Raw genomic sequence first — 21,120 nt, forward strand, 5'->3', positions numbered from 1 at the left:
GGGATGGCAACTTTGCCCTATGTCGGCGCCAACATGGGAACTGAAAAGCAGCTCGTTTGGCACCAGACACCCCGATTAGCAGCTGAGAGGTGGTGAAAAACGTCGTGCATGTCCACCCCTGTCACCTCCCAGCCTCACCCCACCAAGGCAGTGGGGCGCAGGAGGCCGCAACATCCCACACACACCAGTAAAGCTCCAGGCTGTGCTCCAGACCAGTGCTTCGTGGTGCGGCTTTCCTGATGGCCAGGCCCTCAGCTCAGGAGCCACTGGGCACAAGGAGCTGTTGGGCGTGGGGAGATATTGGGCGTGAGGAAGAGTTGGGTTTGAGGAGCTGTTGGGCGTGAGGAAGAGTTGGGTTTGAGGAGCTGTTGGGCATGAGGAGCTGTTGGGCGTGAGGAAGAGTTGGGCATGAGGAAGAGTTGGGCATGAGGAGCTGTTGGGCGTGAGGAAGAGTTGGGCATGAGGAAGAGTTGGGCGTGAGGAGCCATTGGGCGTGAGGAAGAGTTGGGTGTGAGGAAGCGTCCGGGCATGAGGAGCCACGTACCTGGGCCACAGTTCCCTCGTGCCGAGGAGGTGATGGCAGGTCGGCTTTTCTTCCCCTCTCCCACGCCGCGTGGAACCCTCCTGCCCTGGGATTTCGTGGCTTTTCGGTCAATTTATCCCTCTTGTCGAGCCCGCCGTGCTAGGCCGCCCCGAGGGAGGCGGAGGGGGGTGTTTTGAGGGGGCCGCTGAGGCGGCGCCCGGCGCGGGGCCTAGTCGCCCTCTGCCGGCCGACGCGGGAAGAGCGGCGGGAGCCCGGGCCTGCCCCGGGCCGCGGGGCCGAGCCCAGGCCGGGGTAGGGGGGGGGAAGCCCGATCAGGGGTGCAACGGGCGATGTGTGGCGGAGCACCGGCGAGGGTGAGGAGACGGGGAAGAAGCGCGGGTCCCTCCCCAGGAGCCCTTTCTTCTGTATCTTGAGGACCCCCACGCGCGCCCCCGCGCCCCGCCTCGCCGGGCTGGAGCCCCCTTCGGCTGCCCTTTGGGCACGGTCCCGGCCCCCTCCGGCCCCCGCACCCTCCGCACGGCCCGCACGGGGCACGGGGCTCCCAGGAGAGCCCTCGGGGTTTTACGAGAGCCGGGCTGCCCGGCTGCCTCCCCGGGGAAGGAAAAGCAACCTGCGGGGCTGGCTTGCCTCCCAAGCCGTAAACTGAAAAAATTCAGATACAAACTCGGCACGGTCAGGCCGCAGCCCAGCGCCGGGTCCCGAGAAAACGGGCTGCTTCTGGAGGCGGGCTCGGGGAAGGTGCGGGCGGGTGTTTGCCGGCTGCAGGCTGGGCTACCCCAGGCGGCCTCGCCTCGGCATCCCCGGCGGCCCGGGATGGAGGAGATTTCCAAGGAAAGGAGGGAGGGCGTCCAGGTCTGCGGAGACCTGGGGGGCATGGCTGCTGGGCAGCGGGACGGGGCAGCCGTCCCCCCCGCAGCGGCCGGGGGAAGACGTGTCGCTCTGGGGGTCGGTGAGGGGGAAGCAGGTCGAAGGCGTCCCCTGCGGGAGGGGATCATAGATTCATAGAACCATCACTGACTTTGTGGTTGTGTTTTTTTTTTTAAATAAAACATCCGCCCCATCTACCTGACCAGAGGCGAACGGGAGGGTCCCGGGGAGGGGAGGCTGGAGCCCCCCGGGCTCAGGTGGCAGGAGGCTGCAGGGCGAGGAACCCAAGCCCCTAGACCCCCACAGCTCCCACCGTCACCGAGCCGCAACCCGGGGCGGGGGACGGGGACGGAGGGGTGGCTCCCGCCGCTGGTGCTGCGGGCGGGTGCCCCACCAGCAGCCTCTCGCCGTGGCATTTGGGCGAAGGGGGGAGCGGGGGGAGGGGGAGGTATCCACCCCGGGGCGGGGGAGGGGGGCTGGGGCTGAGCCTGCGTCAGAGCTGTGCAAACACCGCCGCGGCGCCCGCCGCTATTTAAGGGGCCGAGGCTGAGTCGCCCCTAAGTTCCCTCCCTGCCTTGGGCACACAACGGGCTTCGCTCCCCTCCTCGGGTCCGAGCTCGGGAAGGCGCAGCGGAAAGGTAGGAAGCACCCGTCGCTCCTCCTGTGACCGCACCTCTGCTGGGGTTGGAGGCGAGGGGGGGGGGACGGGACGACACACACCAAATGGGGGTGTCTGGCGCTTACCTGTGCGGCGGCTCTGAAGGCATCTCCCGCACTTTGCCGGAGGAAGCGCTCCCGGGTCCGGCCTGGCGGGGGGAGGAGAGGAATTCAGGCTGCTCCTCACCGGGCGGGGGGTGCCGGAGGGCTCGGTCGGGGTCCCCAGCGCCGGGAGAGGGTTTGCGGGGGGCGGCGGGGCTGCTCGGAGCGGGGGGAGCGCTCCCCCTGAAGGAGCGAGCTGCCAAAGGAACAACTACCGGGGATGAGGAGATTTTGTGTGTTCGGAATCGTCAGTGTGTACATGAATACGTATATATATGCGTAAAAAAAAAAATACAGGTCGGTTGTAAAGATATCTCTGTGGAAAGGACGCAACGCACCTTTGGTTTCTAAGTACCAAAACCCCCCAAAAAACCGGGTACACCGCTAATAACCATGCTGGAGTGACATTTTTGACACTTTTCATTCATCTCCTAACAATACTAAAAGAACGTATTTTATGCATTGCAGATGTTTTCTTTCTAGCGTATGTGGTGGGCAAATAAACTTAATTTTCTCCTCTTCTAAAATTAAAATGCTATGTTCAGTATACTGTTCAAAAACTTAAACAATTCAAAAATTCTCACATAGATTAGGTAAGTCACGTATATTTATAATGGGAAATTACCCCTCTAGCATTAAGAGGTACCTTGTTTTTTCTAAAAGCTGAGAGTAATTTCTGTGTTTCCAGAAAAATACTATTTCAGCTCATATGATCAAACAATCTCGTACAATGAAATCGTTTTGTCTAATACTTGTTAAAGAAAGCTGTAAAAAAATCTGTTACACTTGAATTCTCTTTTGTTTTCCCATGAAAAATATTCTTAAGTTGCACATTATTTCTTAACACTTTTAACTAAACAGCTTTTACCACTAGCTTTTAGATAAAATGCTTGGGGGGAGGAGGGAGGGCAGGGTGTTAGATTTTGGGGTTTTTCTTTTCTTAGGATAACTTTTTGTTTTTCTTTTTTGTGTATGATGAGGGGAAACCTCTTGAACACTAAAGTTCAAACCAATAAAGGGTTGATAGAGTAAAGCCTCTTCAAAGAACTTGTCAAAACTGAGTATTTGTAATAACAGCAGTTTTTAGTACAACAGCAAAATGCTGAAGTGTTTGAATCCTGAGATTTTTCACAGAGCTGGATTCATCTCCCTTAAATTTTAATGACCTACAGCTTCCAAAAAAGAAAAGCAAATAGGAATGGAGTAGATCAAGGAGACATAGCACATACTGCAATGAATTAGTTTTATTCCTTCCAGTGTATCTTCTTCTTATCGAGGGATATTTAACTATTTGCATACATGTTTTCCATCTTAAGACTGATCAAAGTCTTAAGACTGGTCACCTGCATTAAAAAAAACTCAACACAACCCCGGTTTGCTCAGAAACCAGCAGGCTCAATGGAAGATGGGCGTAGGGACAACATGGAACGTAGTAAATCTGGTCATTTTAACAGCCTATTTTTCCTTTTCTCTCCAGCGATGTACAGTGGTATATGCATCTGCGTGTTCCTTGCTGTGCTCTCAGTGAGCTCTTTCGGACAGCAAACTGTGGGCTCGCACAATGGGAATCCACTGGCTGCTGAGCTCGAGCAGAGCTTGACAGAACGTCACCGGCATATCCGTGCCCCTTCGTCTACTGGCCCGCTGAAATCTGTGTCGCGACTGGATGGAAGCATTGACCAGAGAGCTAACATCGGCGCTTTGTTGGCCAAGTATCTCCAGCAAGCCAGAAAAGGTACTGATTATAGCTTACTTACTGTGCTACTTCTGTGTCAGTGGAATTTCCAGCAGGGATACCTAGATGTTAAGATAACCCCGTCATCATCTAGCGTGATTTCCTAGAGAAGACAGGGCAGAGATTTTGCCTGGTTATTCCTGAAGTAGAGAACATTGTCTTATTTACTACGAAATTCCCCCCCAAATAGATCTGTACATAGCAGCTACTGACTGAGAGCCTGCGTGCAGGTAGCTGAAGAAAATGTAACCTAGCTGTCAGGTCACAGCTTTTATTTTTAACTTGCTCTTTTCATAGCCTTATAATTATTTTGGTTTTATTTTCAGCATGTTGTATCTCATATAAAATACAGTAATTGCATTTTCTTCAAACTTCTTAATTTAGTTAACATCCTCCCTCCCTTTTTAGAAGTTAGAAGAGCAGGAAAACTTTTCTGAGGCTAAATAAAGACCAAATGGCGAACCTCATCTCAGTCAGAAATATCCGTACCAGGGAAATCTTCTGTATGTTGGGTTTTCCATGTATTTGTTCCTAGAAGAAGTTACAAAAGTGGGAAAGCTTTTGAAAGCTCAGCACTTGTGTTTATGAGCACAATACCTAAAAGCTGTGATAAGTAAAAGCACATATGCTTCAGAACATGTCAATTCCTGATAGATTTTTGGTCCTAAGCAGCCTTGGAACACAATCTTGCAGTTACTTAAAACCTCCATGGCACTGCATTTGTAACAAGGGTGTGAAGCATCAGTAGAGTAGTGAAATTAAAGGGCTTCATTCTTATCATGTGATTTATTAGTCACTGGAGTCACTAATTACATTACATACATGAGCTAGTAAGAGGAGTAAAGCTGTCCCTATTGACATCATGCAGCATGTGTTTTACATCGACACAAACACATGCTGTCTGTGCTACCAGTGAAAACGAAGGATCAAAATTATTTCCCACTGAACCCCCCCCGCCAAGAAAACATTTTTCCTTTTGAACTGTCTCATCTCTGTATTGCTTTCTATCTCAGTAGAGTAACACCACGGGCAGACTAATTGCTGTAGCCTTTTGAGTGCCAACCTCAACAAAAGCCACTACACAAATCTTGTTTACTTGTGATAGCTTCACTCCAGTCTATCCACTGTACTGCAGGGAAAGAGGACATCTGAGAAGCAAAGAGGGCCGAGGGGAGGGCAGTAATGAGGATTAGCTGGACATACAGACGTTGAGAAATTAATTCACTCCCAGTCCCAGACTGTGCTTAGGATAAAATTCACTTTATGTAGGAGATTTCTCCTCTTCTGTCTCTCCACACAACCAGAGGCAGATCATTTAACCCTCCCCTCTTGAGCCTCACTGCTGACCTCTGTGCTAGGCATAATCCTATTGTTATTTTTGATGGCAGTCTGCAATTTAGAGATGCCACATATATTTTATGCGTCACAAATACAGCCATACACATTCATCTGTGTACACAGCATAGGACCAAATCAAACAACAGAAACAGAACCGCTTTTAGTATGGTCTGAGACTTCATCTCATGTTACCAATTTGCACAATATCCATTAAAGAACTTATTCTAGCAGTTCACATAATCTAGTGGAAAGAGAATTCAGATATGAAAATCCACAATTCAGGGCTACAATTAATGCTGCACTGAATAAAAATCTTACTGCAGGAATCTGCAAAACAGAATCCTTCCTACCTTTCCCCTGTGTAGTCACTGTCACTCACCTACATGGAAACCAAACTCCTCATTCTAGTTTATGTAGCCATTATATTCTCTTCAATATCTGGCTGACATTTCCAAATAGCTTAATCAGAGGGAGTGGAAAAAAACACTTTGGATTTAAGAAGTCTTTTTGGTAAGTATTAATATGAGGGAGAATTTCCTGCTTACTTGTTAATTGACATACCTAATTAACTCTACAAAGTGACTGTTGGCAGATGATGGGGGATTATTGTGACATGACAACGCTAGTTGGACGCTGGTCTGTAGATGTACTTGCTAGTTACAGAAGAGAAGATTCACAGGGGACAAACAGTATTTACTTACAGTACCTACAGTGTTCCCATCAAAACATTATAGTCTCATTTAACATAAAGGTTCTGGGCAGTATTTCAGAAATCTCTGCAGAACACTCACTTCTACTGCATTAGTCACTTGTAACCTGTCTAAACCATAAGACTCACTAGAAAATTCCATCTAGGGGAAAGAGCATCTGGGCATTTACTGGTCTTAACACTCATCATTGATGACATTTGCCCTTGTGATTAATAGAAAGGCTGATTTTGGACAGTATTTCCGGTTAAAACAGTGAGAGAGTTAAATTCTCTCAAGAGGTTAAGGCTAGACGGCAGCCTCCTAACCAAACTTCTTGGATGCATTTGCTTTATGTTGATCCTGCAGGCCATCTCTGGTGGGTTGAGGAAGGGTGATCGTGGTGCTCTTAAGAAATTCATTTTACTGTTTATGACCCCTGGCTTTCAATTAACTTCATCTCCAGGCTTTCAGCATGAATCTGGCACTGTGTAAATGAGACATCGTAGCTTGTCAAGTCAGTGACACACACATTTAGTGTCCTCTAAGGAGCCCTTGCCAGGCCAGACCATAATAGCACCAGGGGAGCCATTACAGCCCACAGGTCACTGCAGGCTGAGAAGTCTTTTAAATACCAACATCTGAGAGATGGTTCTGTGCTGCCTTAGCCCTGCCTGATTATAGTGCCAAGAAGCCATTCTTGTTGACTTTGTTACATATTTTGAATTATGAATGTGAATTTCATGAGGTTTGAGCATTTAACAGTAGACAAATATTCTTTTCTAGAGATAATTAATTTTTTTGCCACTTTGTTTTAGGTAAATATCTAAAACACGGCTGATTTCTTTTTTTAGTACCTCTAACTCTCCTAGCCCTCTGCAACCACTAACAAAATGAGGCAGTTGTTTTCGGTTTTAATGGATCACGTTCATTATAAATCATTATGTGAGGAAAACCTTGAAATATAAAAGCACAGTCACCAAAGGTGTCTTTAAAACACAAGAAACTGCAAGCAAGGCAATTGTGTCAATTTGGATTTGTGGGGATTGATTTGGGCTGCTTTTCCTTTTTGATCAGCTCAAGTATTCCTCAAGCCTCAGTCTGCATTGAATACTGGTGTATCGAATCTCTTCCTTCCTCACTCAAGGATTAAGCTCAATCTAATTATTGGCATATGCCGATTTTTCCTGTTTTCAGGGAGCACAGAGAGAAGTAATTTACCTTTCCCTGCTTTTTAGTTACATAATGTGACGATGTCGAAACAGAGGATGACGTCCTATTTTTTAAAGCATAAATTCTCTTTGCAAATAATTTGCATCTCTTTGATGCCCCGATCAAGGATGACAGAAAGGCTAAGGTGAGATCAGAGACCAGCATCCAGCCCGGCTGTGGAAAAAATTACGAAAGCTTTGGATAAGCAATGAAAATACCACTGACATAGTAATAAGCCCTGTATAATTCCAGCAATAGATATCTCTAAATCCCAGACACAACTTTCTCCAGGACTTTCTCTAAGTCCTCTTTCTCTAAGGACTATTCCCACTTCACCACAAAACCTGGGATTCATAACTCTGCTTTGCTTGTTACTGAATTTGCACTGCAAGAGCTCCTGTACTTATATTTATGGCTCTTCAAGCAACATGGGACTGTGGCGGGGTCCTGTCTCGGGCCCGAGCCCGCTCGCAAGCAGGGTTATTTTGCCTCTAGAGCAATTCTCCCAACATCAGCCAGCAAGGGGGTGGGCCGACAGGAAGAGTGAGAAATGGCTCGGACTTTCTCTTTCCAGTGAAATAGAAAGGAAAAGGGAGAAACGCACCCATATTCCTTCCTGGCAATCAGGAGGGAGAAAAAATCTGTTTATTTTACAGGAAAAACCCAAGCCGCTTTCAGAACATTACCCATAACGCTTCTCTGACGTTTTCCCCGGTGACATGACAGTGGTGTTACGTGGCCTGTGTTAAATCAAACAGCTTGAACTACTGCAGACATCTGCTCATGAGTACAAAACAGATCAGAAAACGGATGAAGCTGAAAAATGTGTCCACTTACTCTCTGCTCTCCCAAATACTTTTTCTTTAGGTCCCACCGGAAGGCTCTCCGTTATGGGAAACAGGGTACAGAGCATTGATCCCACGCACAGGATAAATGACAGAGACTACATGGGCTGGATGGATTTTGGACGCCGCAGTGCTGAAGAATACGAGTACTCCTCCTAAAGAACAGCAAACTATAGCAACAGAAAAAAAAAAATCACACTCCCATGTCTGTACAGAAAGAGAAAAATTAATTTGTTGTCCTCTTCGAATCAGTGTTTTAAAATATCTCATGTATTTGATGTAAATTTGTCTGTAGGACTATACAATGCAATATACGCATATGCAGAATTTTCCAGAAAATGTTTTCTTTCTTTTGTGGTTTCTCATACACTGATATTAAAATGATTTCACTTATCCCTTCTTGTCCTGTCACCGCATGTTGCTGGGTGTCTTACTGTAAAGAGAGGCAGGAAAATGCCTTCATTCTGCAATGTAAATACATTCCATGCGCTGAGCACTCAGACAAATGAGCCACTTTTCAGAGAGATCCTGTGACAATCCCGATAGCTGTGAACTCTAAGAGGAGCCTGTCCAACTATAACCACAACAGCCAGAAAAGGCCAGCTGTCTTCATGGTGACCCCATTTGTAAGGGATTGAGTTATACACCAAACCCACCTGTTTGTCATGAATAGTCAACAGTGCTAAAACTAAAAGAAAAAGAGGAATGACACCAGTGTTTCACCTTCCTGGCTTATTTATTTTATGTTGTCAACTAGATGTGAAAGTTCTGCTGACGGCTGCGAATCACGGAATAAACAGAGCATTCCCTGCCGTGTGGTTAGCCAAGCGTTCATTTGGGGAGGGGGCGAGGAAAGTTCCCTGAACAGAGCAGAAGATGCTCCAGAGGGAATCACAGAATGGTAGGGGTTGGAAGGGGCCTTTGGAGATCATCTAGTCCAACCCCCCTGCCAGAGCAGGTCCACGCAGAGCAGGTTGCACAGGAACGTGTCCGGGCGGGTTTTGAATGTCTCCAGAGATGGAGAATCCACCACCTCTCTGGGCAGCCTCTTCCAGGGCTCTGCCACCCTCACAGGAAAGAAGTTTTTCTGCATATTCAAGGGGGAGGGGGAGAAGGGGAGGGGAAGAAGGCATCAGAGCAGCCTAGTCGCAGTGTGCCAAACAGAAACGGGTTGCTTCCAGCAGCCCGAGCTGGTTGTCGCCTGCCTGCCTGGGGAGAAGGAGGGAGATGGTGCCCAGCCCTTACCTGGCACAGGGCAGCGAGCCCCACTCTGGTAGCCAGGTAGCAAGCCCTGCTTGTGCAAAACTGGCACCCTGGGGACTGTCCAGCGAGTCCCCTCAGCGTCATTCCTGCACAAGGTGTTTTACTTGTTTTCTTCCTGGAAAGCTGCCTGGAAGAAAGAGACCTGGGGGCTCTAATTGACAAGCGGCTGAATACGAGCCGGCAGTGTGGCCAGGTGGCCAAGAAAGCCAACGGCATCCTGGCTTGTATTAGAAATAGCGTGACCAGCAGAAGTAGGGAAGTGATTGTGCCCCTGTACTCAGCACTGGTGAGGCCACACCTGGAGTATTGTGTCCAGTTTTGGGCACCTCAATACAAGAGAGATATCGAGGTGCTGGAGCGGGTGCAGAGGAGGGCAACGAAGCTGGTGAAGGGCCTGGAAAACAAATCCTATGAAGAGTGGTTGAAGGAGCTGGGACTGTTTAGTTTGAGGAAGAGGAGGCTGAGGGGAGACCTCATCACTCTCTACAACTACTTGAAAGGACACTGTAGAGAGGTTGGTGCTCGTCTCTTCACACAGGTAATGACAGAATGAGAGAGAATGGCCTCAAGCTCCAACAGGGTAGGTTTAGACTGAATATTAGGAAAGAATTTTTCACAGAAAGAGTGGTTGGGCATTGGAACAGGCTGCCCAGGGAGGTGGTTGAGTCATCATCCCTGGATGTGTTTAAGAGCCGTTTAGATGTGGTGTTGGGGGATATGGTGTAGGGGAGAACTTTGTAGAGTAGGGTAGATGGTTGGACTCGATAATCCCAAGGGTCTCTTCCAACCTGGATGATTCTATGATTCTATGATTCTATGACTCTATGATTCTATGACTTGTGCTCTTCTCCTTCCTCCAGGTAACCCCTCCTGGGTCTGCCTCAGCAGCTGGTTCTCACAGCTAAGGAATTCCCTAAACTGAAAAAGGGGGTGATTTTGCATTGCAGAATTTCAGAATTCACAGAATTTCTCCTTAATATATACATTAATAAGTAAAGGAATGCATTTTTCATATGCTGAAAAGGAGGTGCTTGCCAAAGGAAAGAGGCAGGTGAGCATCTCTGTAGTGATCTCTCCAGCAGGTAGTACGCAAAAACAATGCACAGAAAACTACACACAGAACATTTGTACTAAACCAAAATTCTACCAAAACCAAGAAGACCGGGAGACAAAAAAAAAAAAAAAATGGTCCGAACATAGAAATGTTTTGTGTGGTTCCCAGGAGCATCTGGGAGAAAAAGAGAGAGCACTGCAGAAATCCGCAAGGAAAGGGAGACTTCAGCGAACGGTAATGGGGAATTTTCTTCTCTAGTAATACCAAACCTCTCTTTTTTGTGGATCTCCTCTTGAAAAGTGGAACTGCTTTTCTCCATGAACTTTTCTCCCTCTCAAGCTCGTCCAGTCAACCAGTTTCCAAGCCACCTAGTCTGGCTTTTCTCAGTTCCTTTCCAAGCATAATGAGTCTCTAAACACCTGATTTCTCTCCTTAGTTTTGACTATTGCCCACAAGAAAACAGTCCAAAGCACCCATTTTTCCCAAAACTTTCAACCAATTAATTAATTATTATTATTTTTTAACTGAGGAAAATACAAAGTAATCTAAAAATGCAGACATTTCTCACCAAAGTGATGTTTCTTTAAAAGTAAGTTGAGAGAAAACTAAGTTTCCACTTTACGGTCTTTTAGCGACAGGAACATTCAAACGATATTTAAAAGTGTTTCTATCCTTATTGAAGGATGTAGGATTATAATATTGGGGGGTTCTGGGAGGAGTGGGTGACGTTACAAATCTACCCTCATTGCTCGGGAATGTTGTAATTAGGAAAAAAAAACCACCACAACCTTTTTTTTTTCTTCTTCTGTCTCATTTTCTCCAAGCAGGGGAATGGAGGGATGAAGATATTTCATCCTATTCCTCTGCCTTCCAAAGGTCTCTGAAGATGTCCATGAAAGTGCATGACCCTCAGCACAGCTGGATAATGGCTTCAGGGGCTTTTGCAAGTGGCTCCCCCAGGACAGAGGCACCTTTTCATCACCCGCCACACACTGAAGTGGTGTCACCCCCTGGCTGCTCACAAGGCACCCAGGTAAGAGGAGTCCCACGGCCCCGTCCCTTGTGTGGCCAAACTCCTGCCCTGAGAGCGAGACCATGGTCCCCGGGGGGGGCTGGAGGGACTTCACTGCCCTCGCAGTTATCAGGGTTGGGACTTTCTGTATCCCCAACAGGTGAACACGTTGTTCAAGGCATGATTCCCAGGCACAAAATAATGCTTCCACCCCTGCCAAGCCACCATCACCCTTTCCTTTGACCGAGCATTTGCTCATTTTAAATCACAAAAATGCCGATTACAGAAGAAGTAGTTCCACCCGTGAAATCTGCTTTCCCCCTGTGATGCTATTGCAAAGCTTGTCTGGTTTTGAGAGCGATTAGAAGAAGCGCTATTTTTCCTTTGCCAGCCCTCCACCAGCACGAGATTTGTAAGTAATCACATCTGCCACCTTTCCTGGATGCTGGGGAGCTTCAGAGAAACCTTGGTCTAATTTTTTTTTTTACAGTCACTGCACGTGCCAGTTTTAATATATAAGCTGTAACAGAGCTGTAAAATAGACCAGGGGAATAAACAGACAGACTTGTAGTGATGCGCCTGGCATCCAAATGAGGATTTAAAAATTACCCGATTTCATCTCTTTTTTTTTTTTTTCCTCCTATCTCCAGGTAAATGAGGGCTGCCTCCTGACTGGGCGTTGAAAGAAGTATCAAATGAACACGTGCTTTGCAGTTGTCCTGATCCTGCCGTGGTACATTTGCTGTGTTTGGAGGTGCTTTTCAGGGGGCCACCCGTCCCTCAGTCTTTTAACAGAAAAGAGCTTCTTCCTGAGCCTCCTCTGGATTTCAGGCAGGTGTTGAGCTGCCCAGCCCTGACAGACCTGCATGGAGATGCAGCCCGAGGCACGGCGACGCCACACATCCACAGCCCTGCTCAGGTGAGGCACCTGCGTGGAGCCGGAGCACCGGGCAGGGAACCGTTCAGGGTTGCAAGTCAGGACCTACAGGCCTCAATTCTGTCTAAAGAACCCTTCTTTACCCCCTAAAACCCAGCTCGGGACTGACATGGTGGTGCTAAGATACAACCTTGTAGCTGCAGGGGATATCTCTTCTTCATTCTTAACACTCGGGAGAAGTGGATTGGGATACTGAGGTAATTGTCATGGTAGGAGGAACTGTTGCTCCAGGACGTTCCTGGAGGCGAGGGGAAGCTGGCTGTAAGCAGCTCAGCAACGTCCTCCTCCTCCTGAAAACATCAGTCACCTGCTCCTATGGGAGCAAAAGAAATTCCCAAGATGGGAGAAGGTTGCAAAGGCTGCTGGGGCGCAGTTCAGCTCCCGGCTGATCTGGAGGTGCTAATTGGAGCTGAACAGGGGGGCCGGCAAATTCCGGGAAGTCAAGCAAGCCTGGTAGCTGCAATGCTCATCCCAGGGCACGAGTGACCCTCCAGGCCGCTCAGCTTTAACCCAGGGGAGACAGCAGCCTCGGGGATGGAGCCCCTGCAGCTGGGTACGAGGCCCTCGGGTCCAGCAAAGGCTTTGGGCTGAGAAGTGCCCTGCAGATCTCGGCCCACCCGGCAGCACGTTGGCACAACCTCCTGGTGCTTGTCTGGGAGGTGTGTTTCCCGGCACCGCCAACTCTCCGACATTTAATTTAGCTGTACTTGAACGCGTCTCTATGGAAGTGCGTGTGTAGGGGCCAAATTAACACTGACAAAATAGCAAATCAATACCTTTTTGCATTTAAAGACAGCTTGTTTCCTCCGTGTGCCTGATTGAATTAGCTCTGTTCCAGCTTTATTTAACTTAATTTCAAAACAGGTGCTGGGCAAATCTCCACGAACAGAGCAGCTTACTGCAAACTCCGGGTAAACGAGCAGGGAAGAGTCGGCGGCAGCTGTGAGAAGAGGGTGGAAGCAGCAAGTGCTTCTCCTGGGAGTGAGGGGAAAAACCAGGCAGCCCCCCAAGAGCAAGAAGGGGCAGCTCTCCCCAGGAGCTGGGGCAGCGTGTGGATCCTGAAGTGGCACCTGCCCTGGGATTTCATACAGGAACCCGTGCGGATCCTGCTCTGCTCTCCCAGCCTTTGCTGCATCGCTGGCCCCTCCATCCTCGCCGCACGTGGGGCAGCGGCTGGGATGTGCTGGGGGCATGCAGCGGCCAGATGTTCCCAGCTGCAGCCCAGTTCTATGTGTTTCGGTGAGCTCCAGTGTCCCAAGCCAGGCGGTCCCTCTCCACAGCCCGAGCGGAGGAATTCGCAAGTCAGACAAAATGCGAATGTTATAATGTCCTGGCGGAGCAGTGAAAGGTTTTTCTATACGGTCAATTTTTGTATCTCCTGAGTTCATTAAAATCCTCTTAAAGGAAGAAAAAAATAAATCTGGCTGTGGGCTCGTTAAAGCTTTAATCATTCCTAAGTGCCTGTGTCAGTTGAACAGATTGGATGCAGCACAGCTTGAAGCCTATTTCAGCCGGACAAAAATCTCTATAATCTTTTAAATACAAACATTATCAACTTCTTGAGTATCTGCCATTCTCACAGGAAAGGCCACTGCCTACGTTACAGCTAAGGACATTGCTAAACACCAGGAACCGTGGGCCTTTTATTATTTTTCTTGCCATTCTGTGGTCTTCATTGGCTTGTTAACTGACTTAAAGTAGGTCTGAACGGCACCCAGCGTGACGCCGCCGTAACACAGCTGAACAATGCTAATTCTTCAGCGTGAATACAAGTGACAGGCTGCAGATCCTGCCTGTACCAGAGGAAGGCAGGACGCTTCTCACCGACACCGCCGGACTTTTCAGTTCGATGTAGGGAGTTGCCAACAAACGCGTTGAGGAAGTTGGGAGCAACTGTTAAACTTCTGCGCACCACGGTGTTACGTTGTGGGGCCATCCAGAGCTTTGGAGACATTGCAAAAGGAAGGATGGAAGGATCTCAAAATGCTGAAATACCCGTCTTGGCTCTCCAAAGAACATCCTGTGTGTCCACAGCCCAGCCTCAGACACACAGTTCTCAGTACCTCACACTCCTCTCACCTGCAACCCAGCTTTCAGAGGTGGATGTTCCTTGCTGTGCTATAGCGAAGATGCATCCAGTAAAGTTTCTGAGATACTTGGATATTGCAAGAACGGAGGACTATTTCAGAGCAGAAGCACCAATTCATCAGCCACTTGGCCTTCTGAGGTTTAGTTTATGCAGTAGTTCTCTTCTGCTTTGAAATCATCCGAGTGCATTAATATGTTGGGTGGGCTGAGTTTCCAGATGGCTCATGCAGTCTGCTACCCTGTGGCATAATTTATTGTCCTGAAGGAGAAACTAAGACACTCTCCAAACACCAGTATTGTTTCCAGAAGCAGAAACAGGGTGTTTCCTCCAAAATCCACTGAAATCACCAGTGTGAAGCATCTCACAGAGAACGGTCCTGCACACCGGTAAACCTCCTACCCTTGCACAATGTCCAGTTGCTCCTTTTGTAACTTGAGCAGTTTTGCCGGACTCAGCTTTGATTTCCCTTGACCTCAGTGGGCTGCACTTACATTCTTTTTTGGTTTCCCTGTGGCCTATTTTGTCAACATGAGTATTTGATCAGTTTTCCTTCCCCAGGAACACAACCTCGAAGCCCAGTTCTTCTGTAGGGCCTTCAGTGAACAGTAAACCTCTGGATTTTCACGGTTGTAAAAGCCCCAAGTTTCCCCTAGAGTTCCAGGCCTTTGGGAAAGCTGCGCTTATAATTCATCTTCAGACACATGACAGTCTGGAAGTCAGTATATCCACATGTACTTGCTTATTAAACACCATCGCTGTTCACTTGGCTGGCACAGGAGATGCTTATCTCCGAACAAAGCAGTGAGCAAACCCAGCATCACATGCATCCTTCTGGATACTTTTTTTAAAAGTCACAAAATAGCAATAAAACATGAACAACCACCCCCCATTCTTTCCAAGCCAAAGATTTAGACGACTGCGGGAGCATTCGTGCACACCAGCAAGGATGAGTTAAGGGGAAAAAAAAAAAAAAAAAAAAGCTATTAATCTGGGAAGGAGAAAAGGTGTAAAAAGGGGATACCCAGAAAAAGATGCTTCCTGTGTTATATGACTCTGAGTGCCGCCGCAGTGCCACAGCACCCAGTGCAGCTCAGCAAGAAGGGACGGCAGCTGAGAGGGCTGCGCAGACGAGAGCCAGCGCTCCCGCGTGATGCGGAGCAAGAGGAGGGAGGCAAGCCCGGGCCCAGGTTGCAGGCAGAGAGGGCGGCTGCTGCGCGGGGAGAACAGAGCAAGGAGTGAGCAGAGCGCTGCAGAACTGCAACGCTGCCAGTGCCACAACAGGGGGATTTTTCACCCCCCCTTGGGTCCGAGCCACGTAACAGCCCAGAAACACAGGTAGAACCTCATACGGTGTCAAAGATTAGGGCTGATCCTTGGCTACCCAGGCTCAGGGAGGATGGAGTATTTCACTTGAGCACGTACCTTCCCTTCTCAGTGAAGAACGCAGCCCCCCGCTGCAGCAGCTCCCACCCTGTGCGGGCGAGCGGTCTCCGAGAGCTCTCTGCGGGCCATGGAAAGTGCTGGGGAGCCCTGCTCCGAGAAGCCAAAAGAAGCCAGCAGCTACCGTAGGTACAGCAAGAACTGCCAGGGCAGGAGAAATCCCATCACACGCAGAGGTTATGAAATGGAGGCCAGCAGGCTACCTGGCGTAACGCGACGCAGAACCAGCAAACATTTGTTTTGCAGTTTGTGAGGGCTCACAATTAGTTTATGTGAGCTGTGAAGAATCATTTGAAAGCATCGACACAACCAACAGCTCCCTCTAGAAGCAGATGGGACCCCAGCAGGTGGGTTTCTGAGGGGCTACCCAGCAGCTGGGCTGGTGTAGGGCTGTGCAGGGAACTGCGTTACACTTAACTTTCATCCCTTGTACAACTACCTTACAAATCTTCCGGGCTGCAATCAAATGTTGCCTTCCCATTTTCTGCTTCACGTTCGTTTCTCTGGCCTTCCCTGGCTCATACGTCACTGTCCCCTGATGGCACTGTCAATAAGCTCAGGGGCTGAAGCTTCTGCAAAGGGATTCAGGAACTGGACTTGCAGGGCTGGGTCCTCACTGCCAAATGCGCCTGACTGTGCCCATTGTGATATCTAGATAAAACACACAAGCCTGTAAAAAAAGGACTTATCTAGTATGAATTGCTATTTAAAGTCTTATTTGTTAGCTATAATAGAGAAAATATCTTCCTCAAAATGCTCACATCTTAATACTAGAGTCTTGCAATAAGGTACATGCAGGTAGAGCCTATGATGTCAAAACTCTCTGATTTTCAGTGGGAGTCCTTCTGGGCTCATGCCTCTGTGAACCTTTGCTTTTTAAGGAAGGGCAGGACAGATCATGTCCAGATGGACCAAACAATGTCCCGATATGGTATTTATCACTAACAGAATGACATTTTCTCCAAGTAGAACTTTTCTCTTTTTAAACCTTAAGCATCAACTTTCATTAATAGGTCCCACTGCAAGTCTGCATCAAGGCTTCCCTCCTTGCTCTCTCTTCTGCACACATCTGTGATGGTTCCCAGATTTCCTTTCACATGTACTCAACCTCCCATGAGTTAACTGAATCCCAAATCCTATTCATCCTAAAGCCATAGGGACCCTGTGCACCAGGCTCACCTCCTCCTCTTCCCTGGAGCGGCACTTGTTTAACTCAGCCTGTCCTCAAGCGTGGAGGGCTGGATGCACTGTGCTCATCCTCCCTGGATCCCTCCCGTTAATCAGTAACTTTCTGATCAGGAGCCTCCCCCAGGCTGGGAACTGGACAGACAGGAAGGATGAGTGGTACCTGGATGTGCCCAGAGCAGCGGCATCAGCCTCTCTCACAGCTGTCGTACGGCTCTGCATCATACTAATGCAAACCCTCCAAAAGTTCATTTTGGCATTACTGCTCTCCAGTTTTCTCTCTGTAGCAAGTATGTGATATAAATAGCATTATTTCCCTCTCAACCTCACACACCCCCTTCCTCAAAGTATGAGGTTGCCTAATCTTCGTACGAGTTATTGCCTGACTCCAGGGAGCTCTTTTATCACTACTTAGCTCTCCCCAGGCGTCCAGGATTTTTTGAGTTTCTTATTACCTGGCATTTAATCAGTGGGCTTTTTCCTCCCTCAGTAACGAAGACACTAGCTCACAGCAGACCTCACTTCTGCCTCTGTTGGAAAACACAGGATGTTTACTCCTTACTCTGCACTTTCATGTTTTGTCACTATAGTTTTTGCACCAATATTAGTCAGGAGAGTTCACGTCCCTCTACTGCTCAAAATACATAAAAACCCACACAACATCCAATTCTTCTTTTTTGGAATTCATATAAAAAACTGCATTTGCTTCTATATTTATTGTTTTGACCCAAATTTCACCAGCTCCAGCAATCTTAAAATCTCAAAACTCTTTAGCCACTTCTGTGTCTAGGAATTTAAAAACCAAACTTGGTGATGGCCTATTATTTTGCTTTGAGAGAGATGAAAGCAAGGGTTCAAGGTGGAATATCTATCACCTTAAAAGAACAGGAAAAGAGTTTAATAATACACAACAATGCAACTTTTCTGTTATTTTATTTATATTAGTGAAGAAAAATTTAAATTTCATTTTTTGGATGTGTTACAATTGCTTTCTCTGGTGGGTGGACAGTTCTTACTGCTTATTTAAAGGCTAAATAATAATTCCTGATTGCATGATTCACTTCTACACTTTAAAGTTCTCATATGGTATTGCTTTCTTCCTCTGGGTATATAAAATGGTCCATTAAGTCCATGATTTTTTTTCAGAATCGACCGTTATTCTATCTACTGTTTTAAGATACATTCAAATAAAAAGATACTTAAATTTACTTGCAATAAGTGCACACATACAACAGCAAAGAGAGCTGATGACATTTTACTAAAACATTTTAAGTTCATAGAATAAATAGAAGTCTCAAACACATGCAGTAACTGACTGATGTGTTTTGTTTCTTTTTTTTTTTTTTTTTTTTTTTTTAAATCCTTTCTCAAAAAATATCCTTAGTGCCCATAGCACTACCACAATAACTACTTCATTCCGGGGGAAAAAAAACCCAAATCCCACCCACCTATCTCTCATCACAAAGACTAAAAGACAGTTTCATTTATACAAGAAATGATCAGTGCTAATGATTTAGTAACAGTCTGGTACAAACGGCAATTCACGGCAATTATGTGTAGTGTGATTACGGTAACAAAGGAGGAGCTTGATTTAGATGCCACAAGAAGTGCAAGGGAAAAAAAAAAGCGGATGTTAAACCCTCCCCCCTTCGCTCCTCTCCATCCCCTCCTGCCAAAAAAATATAGGTCTCAGCTCAGCTTTGGAAGCAAGCTCCCTCCAGTCTGTCCCAGTTCCAGGATATTTCAATTCTTTCTACAAGCACCCAGCGGAACTTTGGGAGAAACAGAGAAGAAAATTGTAATATAAATTTGGATTTCCTGGCTGTAACTAAAGGTTGTGTGAGGTCTTTTTGTTTGTTTTCTGAAAAAGTGGGGGTTATATGCTGGGTACTAAGAGGTGTTTTTTCAGTTTAAAAACACTGTGGGATAAAGCATTTCCCCTATTTTTACCTCTGCTAAGGTCCAACTTTGGATGAAAAAGGTTTCTCTGAAAGAAAAAAAAAAAAAAAAAAGAAAACAGAAAATAGGGAGGGAATATTCTCACCCTGCTTACAAGGCCACGGTCCTCCACATGCACGACACCTGGAGATCAGCGTGAGGATCTCAAGTTGCTCTTTCCAGCTTGTACCATTCCGTTACTAAATGCTTTTTTGTGGTTCTCTGCCGAGGTTTCAAGGACGCACCTTTTCCAATACTGTTTTTGCTACATGTTCTTTTATAACATTCTTATCTGTCAGTCTGTTCCGCAACTGTGATTTCTCGGAAGTCGCTGCCACGTTTACCTCACGAGCTGGAAAAACTGTTTTCTTCGGGGGCACCGACAAAGCATGTTTCAGCGGCAGCAACACGTAGTAAAGCGTTTTCCCTTTCACAATCCAGTGCAGCATTGAAAAACAAAACAAAATAAAAAAGAACAACGACAACAAAAAAAAAAAAGTCGCAGAGAGTGTAAGCGTGCCAAATGAAACAGCGGTGGCAGGAATACGTCGATATTCCAGGTACCCGGTCGGCCCGCTGACCTCAACACAGTATTAGTTCAAGTTTAGCACCTCCGGGAGGAGGAAAATACAGAACAGGAAAAGAAAACCACACAAAACCAGTTTCATCCATTCAGGCATAACAGCCAGGCACTCCAATAACTCAGCTCAACTCATCTACAGGAGCAAAATTAAAACTGCCGTATGTTAAACTGAGTGCTTTTTTTTTTTTTTTTCAGCATTTAACAAAGCACAAACGTTCCCATGCTTCAAGTGATGTAACGCAAGGTCTCACAAAACACATTCAATAGCTTCCCATGCACCTTCCACTCAAGTTAGGCTAGCTACAGAATTCACCGTTTCCTAGTCAAGTTATTTTTTGTTGGTTTTGTTGTTTTGCTTTTTTTCAGTGCATCTTAAAAAAAAAAAAAAAACAAACCAACCTTTTCAAAAGGTTAGCAAGTTAACCTTAATACAGCAAACATAATGTAGAGCCTTTTGCACTCAATTGAACAGTAAAATAATCCAATTAGTTACAATAGATCTGGTACATATTTACATATTTTATACAAAGTTTACACATTTCTCCCATTAGGCACGAAGTTGATTTGTCAAACTCAAGAGGCAATGAAGGGGCGGTAGGGAAAGGGAAAGAGGATCGGAGAAATAATCTCAGCATTTTTGTTTAAAAAGACTAGCTGTAAAAATCAAGTCCTTCATCGTAAGCTAGTTTGCTTCGGGAGCTTGGTTCCCATGAGGATCCCCGAAGTGAGAGACGTTGGGCCTTTCATCTGCATGCTGGAACCCACCATGGTGGGGAAGCTCCGATTCCTGCGGATGCCAGTGTTGAGCTGGATGCCCCCGATGGCACTGGTCACGGCAGGGCAGCCCAATGGGAGACCGTCTGGTGCCAGGCCTCCAGGAACAAGGGCCCTCACCGGTCCTTGTGCCCCACAGAGAAGAGGTCCCTGGTCATCAGTTAAAGGAGGAGCTGACGTTTGCCCTGAACTCACAACTTTGGCGATACCAAACCTCTTGACTTTGTCCACGAGATTAAGGTTGGAAACGGACACGTCAGTCTGACTCTCACTGTTCCTGATGTTCTTTTTATTCCTCACCTCTTTCAAGATTGAACTAGCGGGCTTCGAAGCCAAGAAGTTGTCATAAGGTGGGCTGGTGCACTTGAACTCAAAAGATGGAGGGGATGAAGAAGGTGTCTGCATAGGTGAGTTTGGTGGAGTGGAAGGAATGATGGCCATTTTAGGGGGGTACGTGTTCAGGAAGGTGCCTTTGCTGGCCCTGTCCCAGCTCTGCGGATTGTACACTGCTGCCGAGATGCCCCTTTCCTTCAGCAGCCACACCAGCCCCAGAGACGTGCTCATCGTCGTCGTGGATTCCCGGAGGTTAGTGAAGGATTCAGCCAAACTCAGACGCCGAGGAGTACAGGGAGTAGCCGCCGGGGTGCCTTTCAAATTGCTAATGCTGCCACAAGCTGGAGTAGGTGCTGCGTTAAGGCTGAAAGCAGAAGAGCAGGCAAATTATTCTCTCCTACTAGGGAATTAAAACTTATTTTGCAAGCAAGATTTTTTTCATCCTGAACAGGGGCTTTTACCCATTTTGAGAGTGCACATGAAACTGACAGTTTCCAGCTCCTCACAAATGTGATGACAAGTGCTA

General features: G+C 47.2%; 2 protein-coding genes across 7 annotated transcripts in view; one reads left to right on the forward strand and one right to left on the reverse strand.

Moving 5' to 3' along the window:
• Positions 1-3,649: 3,649 nt before the first annotated feature.
• Positions 3,650-8,145, forward strand: CCK (cholecystokinin). Its single transcript, XM_074150942.1, has 2 exons — positions 3,650-3,905; positions 8,009-8,145. Exons 1-2 carry the CDS (start codon positions 3,650-3,652, stop codon positions 8,143-8,145), a joined length of 393 nt encoding a protein of 130 aa, XP_074007043.1.
• A 10,185-nt stretch (positions 8,146-18,330) lies between these two features.
• TRAK1 (trafficking kinesin protein 1) overlaps positions 18,331-21,120 on the reverse strand; it is a 117,741-nt gene continuing 114,951 nt past the window's right edge. For 5 of the 6 annotated variants that reach the window (XM_074150543.1, XM_074150542.1, XM_074150545.1 and 2 more), the window contains one exon: positions 18,331-20,958. In XM_074150543.1, coding sequence (XP_074006644.1) covers positions 20,160-20,958 — 799 coding nt within the window. In that variant the 3' untranslated portion in view covers positions 18,331-20,159. The remainder of the gene's footprint in view (positions 20,959-21,120) is intronic. The other variant, XM_074150546.1, reaches the window with a different exon arrangement.

The sequence above is a fragment of the Numenius arquata genome, chromosome 7 (assembly GCF_964106895.1).
Source record: "Numenius arquata chromosome 7, bNumArq3.hap1.1, whole genome shotgun sequence".
Lineage (NCBI taxonomy): Eukaryota > Metazoa > Chordata > Aves > Charadriiformes > Scolopacidae > Numenius > Numenius arquata.

Excerpts from the sequence above, each read along its gene's own strand:
- CCK (XM_074150942.1), top strand. The coding sequence starts at position 3,650 with ATGTACAGTGGTATATGCATCTGCGTGTTCCTTGCTGTGCTCTCAGTG. Across the intron at positions 3,906-8,008 it reads TCTCCAGCAAGCCAGAAAAG|GTCCCACCGGAAGGCTCTCC; the intron begins GTACTGATTATA and ends CTTTTTCTTTAG.